The 11,817-nt window shown below is 42.8% G+C and overlaps 1 protein-coding gene across 1 annotated transcript; it reads left to right on the top strand.

Moving 5' to 3' along the window:
• Nucleotides 1-955: 955 nt before the first annotated feature.
• On the top strand, nucleotides 956-2,346 carry LOC122647796 (probable L-cysteine desulfhydrase, chloroplastic). The gene has a single exon (XM_043841112.1). It carries the CDS (start codon nucleotides 957-959, stop codon nucleotides 2,337-2,339), a length of 1,383 nt encoding a protein of 460 aa, XP_043697047.1. The 5' UTR covers nucleotide 956; the 3' UTR covers nucleotides 2,340-2,346.
• Nucleotides 2,347-11,817: the final 9,471 nt, after the last annotated feature.

Raw genomic sequence — 11,817 nt, 5'->3', positions numbered from 1 at the left:
GGTGGTGGTAATGTTGCCAAGAATTTCAATGGACTAGAGAGGATTTCTATTGATCGGGTTTGGAAGAAGCCAAGAGGCAGAATTGACGATGGGGATGGGATAGGTAAAGTTGCCAAGAATTTCAATCCAAAACATCTACGATCCATTTCAGGAGGATACTTGGATTACGGAATAGAGTGAGAAGAGATGGAACCTTAGAACAGTAGAAGCAAGAGAGAGATGAAGTGAGAATAAAGATTGATAGAATCGAGGTTCGCCAGCCAGAGTACGAAGATGGGTTGGGCTACGCACAAAGAAGACTGAAGTGCTAGGGTTTCAGACTTGAAACGAGGACGATGGAGGAAGGAGGGAAGGTTTGGGATGCGCAATTGCACAGGTTCGTTGGGAATTTCAAATCGAGGGTTTTCAGAATGAGGGAAAGAGGACGATGGGTTTTTGTTTTGTTGAAGGAGTAAAACGGTTTGAATCACGGTCGGTTTGATAAACCGGACAGGTCCGTCTTGGGTTGAGTGCCCTCAACCGTTTTTTAGCTTAAACAACTCAAACTTACCCTTGGATTATTCACTTTACAGATGTCAAATGTAGGCTTCACGGCAGGCAGACGGCTGCTATGAACCAGGCCATAGAAGATCTGAATCCACCAAATGGCTTCCGCAACACCGTATGATGCAGTACAGCATCGTCCTGTAACTGCAGAAGATAACGATTCGCGGGAGAAGGGGATCCAAGTCGAATTTTTATCCTCTGGACAGCAGAGGATAACGATTGATCCAAATCAGTGCAGGTTTGATTGGTTAGTTTTAAAGCGACACATCAGCCACAAACGTCGGTCATCCCTTCCAAACTAAGGAACCACGAAATGGATTATAACCATACCACTAGCTCTGGTTTCTATGGCGTGCTCCTCTATTGCATTTGGATAAAATGTCTAAATCATAAGTTTACTTACTCCGACTATGGATCCTCAACGGAAAGAAAAGGGCGACGCCTCTCATGACGATGACAATAATGACCTTTGCAAGATGCAAAAGCTCTCCACTTTCATATCTGAATCTGAAATTCGCGATGAATTCTTGCACCACCAGCCTGGAGTCGCTCGGCTCAACAACGGCAGCTTCGGTAGCTGTCCCGCTTCCATTATCGCTGCTCAACGAAAGTGGCAGCTTCGATTTCTTCAGCAACCGGATGATTTCTACTACAATCATTTAAAGAAAGGGATTTTTGAATCGAGGACTGTGATTAGAGATCTGATCAACGCCGACGATGTCGATGAGGTCTCAATTGTTGATAATGCCACGACTGCTGTGGCAATTGTGCTACAACAGATTTGTTGGGAGTTTGTCGAGGGGAGGTTTCAGAGAGGAGACGCTGTAGTCATGCTTCACTTTGCATATGGCTCCGTAAAGAAATCGATCCAGACGTACCTCGTTTCTCATGCTGGGGCTTCCGTAATTGAAGTCCAGTTGTCGTTACCCGTAAATTCGAACGAAGAAATTATTGTTGAGTTTCGGAAAGCTTTGGAGAAAGGGAAATCTAATGGCAAGAAAGTTAGGTTAGCAGTAATTGATCATATCACTTCGATGCCAAGCGTTCTCATCCCGATCAAGGAGTTGGTTAAGATATGTAGGGAGGAAGGTGTTGATCAAGTCTTGGTAGATGCTGCTCATTCAATTGGTTCTGTCGAGGTTGACGTCAAAGATATTGGGGCAGATTTCTACACTAGTAATTTGCACAAGTGGTTTTTCTGTCCGCCTTCTGTTGCATTTCTGCACTGCAGAAAATCATCATCATCATCAAAGTCGTTGGAACTGCACCATCCTGTGGTTTCTGATGAATATGGTAAAGGGTTGGCCATAGAAAGTGCTTGGATTGGGACGAGAGACTATAGTTCTCAGCTTGTTGTGCCATCGGTTTTGGATTTTATTAGTAGGTTCGAAGGTGGAATTGAAGGAATTAGGAAAAGGATTCATGATGCAGTTGTTCAAATGGGTGAGATGCTTGCCAAGGCTTGGGGAACTCATCTTGGGTCACCGCCTGAGATGTGTGCTAGCATGGTCATGGTTGGCTTGCCTGCTAGCCTGGGGATTTCAAGTGAAGAGGGCGCGGTCAAATTGAGGGCCCATTTGCGGGACTGTTTTGGCATTGAAGTGCCAATATATTTTCAAGCACCGAAAGAGGGTGACAGTACTGGAACCCGGGACAAGAATGATTGTATAACAGGTTATGCCAGGATTTCTCATCAAATTTACAACAGGGAAGACGATTACTACAAGTTTAGGGATGCAATAAACAAACTTGTACAGAGTGGTTTTACTTGCAAGATGCTTCTCCCCAACTGATAAGGTATGTTTAATTTTGGTCTTTGGAATTTTGGTTTCTCCCCGGCCTTTTTTATGCTGTTAGCTTTTTGTTAGAAGATATCTCTTTAATTTCTCTTGGCACTATTTAATTAGTGATTTTGACAACAAGTGCCCGTACGTCTAAATTTTCCATGATAGAGATTCTGAGATCCATAATAAACACAGTGAAATAATTGTTATTATTTTTATTATTATTATCCAGCATGTGACCAAGTGGTCATGGGTTGATGTGTTTAACGAGTCCGAGGGTGGACTTTGGTGCAACGGTTAGGTTGCTTCATTGTAATCAAGTGGTCATGGGTTCAATTCTCTGGAGAAGGAGGTGGTGGATGTTGTTGCCGTAACCTAGGATTGTAAAGAGATACAAAGCTTGAGGTCATATTCTTTGTGGCGTATTTTATCAGAGAGGACTTGAAAGGCTTCCCCATCGCACTTGAAGGCATCTTCGGAGGCCACAGAAGTGTTCTTGTTAGGGTGTAGAAGGAGGGCAAGCGTCTTGTACTGTTTCTTGATGGAATTGATGTGGGAGTGATGCAGGTGCACTGTCTTGGACTGACCCAAACCCATTTGGGTATCCATGAGAAGATGAGTCGGGTCCAACTAGGTCTTTGGGTTCAGTAGGATTTTATTTATTTATTTATTAAGGTTTTTATTAATTTGGATTTATCTTGTAATCTTTTATTTTAATAGGTTAATTAAGATAGGGTTAAATTAGAATTTTATTTCAGTTAGGAGTCTCCATTAGGAGTCTTTATGTTAATTTCAGTTTTAGATTAGGGGTTTTTTAATTTTCTCTTTAAATACAAGCTTCTAACTATCGTTTTACTCAGATTTGAAGAATAGAATTTTGATGTGTTTGTTAAAAACAAAAAAATAAAAAAATAAAGAAAAAATGGGGCGGTTTAAAGAATCATGGGAATGACTGTCTTCTTCTACCTAACGTTGGATGTGAATATGGCTATGGCGGCAAAGGCAACAACAGGAGTTTTGGAAGGGCTTCCACACGGCTAGCCCAAACAAACCAAGATTCTAGGATCATAATCGCTAAACAAAGCTCTATGAAATTTAGGTGCTATCCTTATGATACAGTGTTGATTCATCAAGCAAAACTTCTCTGAAATCAGATCAGGAGAACTCTGTAGTTGCAGGTTTCTTTCAAATTTCGAATCTCAGAGTAGAGGTGTGGGTGGTGGACTTCTTGGATGAAGAGGGCGATGCGGAGGATGTCCAAGGCAGTGACCAATTCTGAGATGCCTTGTAGATGAGGGTTATCAGCCATAACAGCCTTCCATCTTTATTCTTTCTATTATTGCATGCAATCCCATGCAATCCTACCTTTCCATTATTTACCTTTCTATTATTGTATGCAGTCCCTGTGATCTCTCTCAATCTCTATATTCTCTCAATCACATCCTTCTATATATGGTAATGGTGATTGAGTTTCCAACCTGTGGATTTCTCTCACCTTACCTATAAATATACAATCTTGTAGTTTAAGGCAATACATTATTTTCAGAATCCAATATGGTATCAGAGCCCCTAGCTCCAAAGAACAAAAATCGATCCCACCTCCCTCCCCCAACGAATTTTTGGCCATGGCCTCTCCTCCCTCCTCTCCATCTCATACTCCCACCCTTAGTCAAATCCTTTCTCATAAATTAACATCTAAAAACTATGTTTATTGGAGGACTCAGATCGTCCCTTACCTCAAAGGCCAACGACTTTATGGCTATGTTGTTGGCTCCAATCCATGCCCTACCGATGCAACCAAAGTTGATGTTTGGCACGAAAAGGTGCATCAATCATGAGTATTATCATCTCCTCTCTCTCCGATGAAGCAATGCCTCTTGCCGTTGGGCGTGAAACAAGTAAAGAATTTTTGGCCATGGCCTCTCCTCCCTCCTCTCCATCTCATACTCCCACCCTTAGTCATATCCTTTCTCATAAATTAACATCTAAAAACTATGTTTATTGGAGGACTCAGATCGTCCCTTACCTCAAAGGCCAACGACTTTATGGCTATGTTGTTGGCTCCAATCCATGCCCTACCGATGCAACCAAAGTTGATGTTTGGCACGAAAAGGTGCATCAATCATGAGTATTATCATCTCCTCTCTCTCCGATGAAGCAATGCCTCTTGCCGTTGGGCGTGAAACAAGTAAAGAAATCTAGGATGCTCTTCATGCAGCCTTCAGTTCTGCCTCTACAACGCGCATTCCTCTCCCTCAATGTGGCCCTCCAGAACCTTGTTCAGAAACCCAAGGAGAACGTCACTCAGTTTCTCCATCGGGTCAAGGCCCTTTCTGATGAGCTCAGTGCTGCTGGCAAACCCCTACCCACGGAGGATCTGAACATACGTACACATCTTCGTGCCCTACATCCTGAATTTGAATCTGTGGTCTCAGCAGTGATGGATTGCAAGGAATCAATCTCCTATACTGAACTTCATGGCCTGCTTCTCATTCGTGAATATCTCATTGCATCTCGTCAAGCCGTGTCGGATCCGACCGCCAATGCAACTACCAATCTTGCTCAACAATTTCGTGGCCCCCCCTCTCAATCTTACGGTCGTGGCTCTTCCACTGGCCGTGGTCGTGGTAGGGGAGACCGTGGTGCTCCAAACAGACCTAGTGGATTTGGGCGTTGTGGACACCACATTTTGACACCTTGGGAGTGTGTCTTGGCAATGATGGTCAAGGACGTAACTCGTGTGGTAACTGAATGGCAAGAAATATCAAATTATCCCTACCCCGCTTTTTGTAACCAAACTGTCCCAAATAGAGCCTAAACCCTTAACGTAGTCATATTTAACCATTTTAAGTCCACATTTGAAGTTTCACCCAAATCCAACACCTTTTATAAAAATGACTGTTTTACCCCTGGCACGATTTTCGGTATCTGGACCACCCGATTTAGTCCGAAATACTTTGGATGACCCCATTTGGTCATATTAAGCTTTCACGTAAAGTTTTGGCCAAATCGGGTAACTTCTGTGAAAATGACCGTTTTGCCGCTGATATGTTTCTCGGTATCTGGACCACCTGATTCAGTCTGAAACACTTTGGATGGCCTCATTTGGTCATATTAAGCTTTCACAAAAAGTTTTGGCCAAATCGGATAATTTTTATGAAAATGACCGTTTTGCCCTTGGCGTGGTTCTTGGTACCCAAGCCACCCGATGTGACCTGAAACCATTTGGATAACTTTATTTGGTCATATTGTGCTTACACTTAAAATTTCATGTAATTCTGGTATCATTTGGACCTTGATCGGTGTGAAACACCATTTATGTTTTTTTCTTGATATCCGTGCCATTTTTAGGCAAAATCAGGTCATATCTGCCGTACGGATGGAAAGTATGTGTTGCAATCTTCACGTCGATAGGTGATGCGTCAAAATCGGCCATCCGGATCAAAAGATATTGATGTTTGAATGTGGACCCTTAAAATAGAACCGTTGTTTTTATTGAAAAAAGAAAAAAAGTAAAATAAAAAAAAAAGGGAAAAAATTCTAGTCAATCTGGGTTGACCCGAATCAACTTGGGCCAACCAAAACCGACCCAAAAACCAGCCACCACCCCCACATGGGCTTGGGCCCATGCGCACATGGGTGTGCCAAAGTCAAGCCTGCACCGGCCATGACTCAGCCACCGGCCTACGCCCAACCGCCCTGCAGGCCTAGCCCAGACGCACAAGTCGCGCCTGCTGTGCGCACAAGTCGTGCGTGTCAGCCTGCCTTTGTTCCCTGCCATCAATGCCCCAGGGCTCATTCAGTCATTTCCTCGAACAGATTATTTCCTATAAATAGGAGGCCATTTGGAGGGTTTAAGAACAGAGAAAAATTCTGAAAAATTACCTTCATGAAGTCTATTCTTCCCTCTTTCAGTCCATTCTAGGTATACCCCAATACTCTGCTCCCAAAGATATATAAAATTCCATAAATACCCCTTGCTCATCACTCTTGCCATTCGGAGCAACCACATTTGGAACGGCTTTCAGAGGTTTCTGGCGACTATTTACTGTCAAACAAGGTTACCCAAGCTGAGCCCATGCCCTTCCACGCTTCAAGGGTATTTTATATATATTTATATATTTTATTTGATTTTCTTTACATAAAGAGGCTGTTTTTCAGTTTCAAAAATATTAAAAATAATACAAGATTGATAAAATCTTGGGATTTTTAGGGGATATGTTTCCCACTGTTTTTTATGTCCACTAATTTTCCTAAGCTCCAAATCATGTTTTTTGGGACACTTTTGCCCTTGTGAACATTTTGGGGCAAGAGTGGGGCCCACAAGATCGGATTCAGGCTTAGACACTGATATGGGTATGAAGAGGATGTTTATATTAGTATGTCACTGTTTTGGTTTTGTTTGATTCGGGTTTGTAATATTTATTTTGTATTTTCTTTGTTCTAATCCCTGTTTTTTACCTTCCAAAAATACAAAAAATTTGTTTTTATGACTTACTTCACTCAGCAAGGACATGGAGTGTCCTCTATGATGCATCATATCACAAAGGACAATCCCCATCCGCGTATGAATTTGATTTGTATGTCATCCATGCCTTTTCTCACCATAAGGGCATAATGGTAATTTTGTAGGTGGAAAACCCAAAAAAATGATAAAATCTCAAAAAATCAGAAAAAGATACCTGTATGCATGACATGCTCTTTTAGAATGTTTTAGGATGTTTTCATATGCATACATGCATATCATGTGTCATACCCATGCATAAAGCTCATTCTTGCCCTTAGGGGCATTTTGATCATTTTACCAAATGTGGGCCCAATGTACCATCCAGTAGCCTTATTTGGCATTTTAGTAATTTTAGGATGTTTAATGACATATCAAATGCCTGAAATTATTTGAAAGTGCATGTTCTTACACTTTTACCATTTTGCCCTTTAGGGGCATTTTGGTCATTTTGTGACTGAATCATGTTTAGGGCCCTAGAAAGGTTGTTGTCACTTTATTTGCATGTTTTAATTTTTATAAGCATGTTTTAAGTACAAGTTTGCATTTTCATGCATATTTATGTTTTTGCCCTAATAGGGGGCATTTTGGTAATTTTACTACTTGGTGCTTTTTAGCATTGTATATATTTTAATGATTCACATGCATGTTGTTAATTAGTTTTAATCATGTTTTAATTTTTCATAGTATTTAAATGTGATTTCATGTCTCTGTACATATTTTGGCCCTCTAGGGGCATTTTCATAATTTTGGTTATTTCGGCTCTTAAGTAAGTTTGTATTCTAGGTAATTGTCCTTCTTCATGATATAATCATAGGATTAGGATCTTAATCACTTTTGTACAGTTAACCTTATTTTTACCATAGGGTTAGGTTTTCTAATTTGAATAAAACACAAAAAAATTAGTTTAATTAGGTGCATACTATGTATAACACAACAGTACACAACAAAGTTTGGTCTAGGAAGACCGGCCATCGGTCGGGTGGTTGTTGGGTGCCTAACACCTTCCCAGCCCGTAACTTGACACTTACCTAGAGATCTGAGGCAGACCATCCATTGAGTCATTGGAGTTAATTTAGCGCCTCTTCTGCGAAGGAGGGGCACCATTCATGGGTCCTAGACCCTAAATCTAGGTGGCGACTCCCATTTTCCCATTTTTCTTTCTTTCCCCCGGGTGCCCGCTAGCGACCCTCCATCCGCTGCACCTATAGGCGTTCCAATGCCTATGCCCACAGTCCTTGCACGATCTATGGTCGGACCAATCATCAAGCCCCGACGTGTTATTATCGCAACAAGCAGCTTGGCCAATCCACCCAAACCGTTTTACCCTCTACCAATCCGTCATATGCACAGCCTTCTGCCTATCTAACCACAAATCAACCCCCATTGCTGCCCACGCCACCCACCCAATATCATTACTAACCAAATCAGCCCCATTACCCACAACCCCCACCGCCACCTACCCCATCTGCCTTCTCATCCGGCCTTACCCATTGGCTTCCTGACACTAGCGCTACACATCATGCAACGCCTAATTTCCTCTTATGCACCGTACAATGGTAAAAACAATCTCATGGTTGGTGATGGTAATTATGTCCCTATGTCACATGTTCGGTCTTCTTCTCTCCCTTCCACCTCTCGTCCTTGAGTTCTTTCTAATATTTTACATGTTCCATCTCTTACTACTTCATTGCTTTCTGTTCATAAATTTGCTTCTGACAATAATGTGTTTTTTGAATTTCATACTTCTCATTTCAATGTGAAGGATCCGACGTCCAATCAAATTCTGCTTATGGGGCGTAGTCACAATGGTCTCTACTCTCTACTACCTGCCGTCGATCCAGCCATCTTCTTCATCAACACACCTTGCACATCTCACATCTTATGATCATTGGCATCAAAGGCTTGGCCATCCTAATGATCGTTCTCTTCGACTCATGCTTCGTGATATCAAGCTTCCCTCATCGCCTCATTTGTGCTCCGTCTGCCAGATTGGAAAGTCCTGCCGTTTAACTCTTCGTGAAACAGATAGTCATAGTAATTTTTCTCATGATTTAATTTTTAGTGACATTTGGGGACCCGCCCCTACTATTTCCTCTCTTGGACATCGCTACTTTATTATTTTTGTGGACGATTTTACAAAGTTTATTTGGTTTTATCCTCTAAAAATTAAATCTAATGCTTTTAATATTTTCAAGCAATTCCAAGCCCTTGTTGAACAGCAATTTTTTAGGCAAATTAAAAGTATCCAAACTGATTGGGGAGGGGAGTACCACTCCCTCACCTCCCATTTTGCCAATCTTGGCATCCACCATCGTATATCATGCCTCATACTCATGAACAACAGGGCACTGTCAAAAGGCGCAATCGCCATATTGCTGAAACTGGGCTCACTCTCTTGGCCCAAAGTTCTGTCTCACAGGCTTATTGGGATTATGCCTTTGAAACGGCAGTATATCTAATCAATCGGATGCCCTCTCCCATCATTGGAAATATCTCCCTATATCAACTCCTCACCAATCACGCACATGATTACGACTTTCTTAAAGTTTTTGGGTGTCTCTGTTTTCCCTTTCTTAGACCCTACAATAGTCATAAAATGGATCCAAGGTCTGCTCCTTGTGTCTTCCTTGGATATAGTTATCATCACCATGGTTACCGTTATATGCATCTTGAGTCTAGGCGAATTTACATCGCTCGCCATGTCAGGTTTGATGAACTGCGCTTTCCTTTTCAGGAAGTAGCCAACACACCGCCCCCCTCCCCACTTTCCCCTCCATCTTGGGTTTCCCTACCCCTCACCATTTTTCCTGACCCAGCACCTCCTAATCACACGCCACCACCCACCACGCCACCGCCACCGCCACCTCCTACCCCTCCCCCCTCCACTGTGGACTCCACATCTCCCTCACCCAATCCGTCCCCCACACCATCCTTGACCCCTCAAACCACCCCTCCACTCCACACTCGCCTTCTTAGTGACCTCTACAATGACCCCTCCACTGCCTTGCATACCCTTATCTCTCCCTCCAAAACCCCACCACCTCACCCTACTGAACCCACTTGTTATACTCAGGCTGCCAAGGATCCTGAGTGGAGATTGGCCATGTCTGATGAGTTTGCAGCCCTATTATGGATGGCACTTGGTCTTTAGTACCACCTCCTACTAATGTAAATGTGGTTGGTTGTAAATGGGTGTACAGGATTAAGCGAAAAGCAGATGGCACGATCGAGCGTTATAAGGCCCGTCTTGTTGTTAAAGGGTTTCATCAGTAGCAAGGCCTAGATTATGATGAAACCTTTAGCCCAGTTATCAAGCCCACAACAATTTGCACCGTCCTCACTATGGCTATATCCAATGGTTGGGTCATTCATCAACTTGATGTTCAAAATGCCTTCTTACATGGCATTCTCAATGAAGAAGTCTACATGGTCCAGCCTCAAGGGTATGAAGATTTCAGCCAGCCCACCTATGTCTGCAAATTACACAAGTCTTTATATGGGCTCAAATAGGCCCCCCGGGCTTAGTTCAGTCATCTCTCTCAGTTTTTTCTTGGGACTGGTTTTCGGGCCTCATAGATTGATCCATCTTTATTTATTTACAATTAGGGCCACACGGCAACTTATGTTCTGGTCTATGTAGATGACATACTGGTTACAGGGAACCAGCCCACACATATCACCACTCTACTCCATCAGCTTGCTTCAGAGTTCTCAATCAAGGACCTTGGTCGCTTGAGCTTTTTTCTGGGTATTGAGGCTACATACCAGTCAGATGGGGTTATTCTTTGTCAATCCCGATACATCACAGATCTCCTATAGCGAGCTGGCGTGACTGACTGCAAACCAGTCCTCACACCAATGGCCACCACCATTAAAGCCTCCTCTGTAGGGGGTGTCGCATTCTCAAATCCGACTCAGTATAGGTCTATAGTTGGTGCGCTTCAGTACATCAACCTCACTCTCCCCAATGTAGCCTTCTCAGTAAACCGGGCGTGCCAATTTATGCATAACCCAACTGAAGAACATTGGTCCATGGTGAAGCGGATTCTGCGCTACCTCAAATACACAATTAAATATGGACTTCACATCATCAAATCATCTTCTCAGGATCTTTAGGCGTTCACTGATGTCGATCGAGCGTGTGATGGTGATGATCGGAAATCCGCAGGTGGATATGCAATTTATATGGGCTCGAACTTGATCTCTTGAGCTTCGAAGAAACAAAAGACAGTTATCCGATCGTCCACTGAATCGTAATATAAGGCTCTTGCCAATGCCTGTGCCGAGTTGACTTGGCTCCAGTCTCTATTTGGCGAGCTTGGTCTGTCTACCACCCAGGCCCCCGTGTTATGGTGTGACAACATCGGTGCCATATATCTCTCTACCATCCCGGTCTTTCATGCCCGTACCAAGCACGTGGAGATCGATTTCCATTTTGTGCGTGATAAGGTTGCCAAAAAGGAACTCCAGGTCCGATTTATTTCCATAAAAGACCAGATTGCGGACATCATGACCAAGGGGCTCGGCACGACGCGATTTTCTTTCCTTCGAGACAAGCTGAAGATTAGATCTCTCGAATCTTCAACTTGAGGGGGTGTATCAGCCATAACAGCCTTCCATCTTTATTCTTTGTATTATTGCATGCAATCCCATCTTTCCATTATTGCATGCAACCCCCCTGCAATCCTACCTTTCCATTATTGTATGCAATCCTTGTGATCTCTCTCAATCTCTATATTCTCTCAATCACATCCCTCTCTATATGGTAATGGTGATTGAGTTTCCAACCTGTGGATTCATCTCACCTTACCTATAAATATACAATCTTTTAATATCTTAAAGTTTGAGGCAATACATTATTTTCACAATCCAACAAGGGTGGAGGCGTTGCGCTCTCTTGGCGTACTTTAGGGCAGGTTTCAGCTTTGATTGTTTGTTTTTATTCTCACTACAACAAACTGGGTTTTTAGCAACGGAAAA

The sequence above is a fragment of the Telopea speciosissima genome, unplaced genomic scaffold (genome assembly GCF_018873765.1).
Source record: "Telopea speciosissima isolate NSW1024214 ecotype Mountain lineage unplaced genomic scaffold, Tspe_v1 Tspe_v1.0167, whole genome shotgun sequence".
NCBI classification, from domain to species: Eukaryota; Viridiplantae; Streptophyta; class Magnoliopsida; order Proteales; family Proteaceae; genus Telopea; species Telopea speciosissima.
The sequence above is the reverse complement of the archived record's forward strand: the minus strand, read 5'-3'. Positions and strand labels throughout refer to the sequence as shown.

What these genes read in the sequence shown, in the direction of transcription:
- LOC122647796 (XM_043841112.1), top strand. Translation starts at nt 957, where the DNA reads ATGGATCCTCAACGGAAAGAAAAGGGCGACGCCTCTCATGACGATGAC.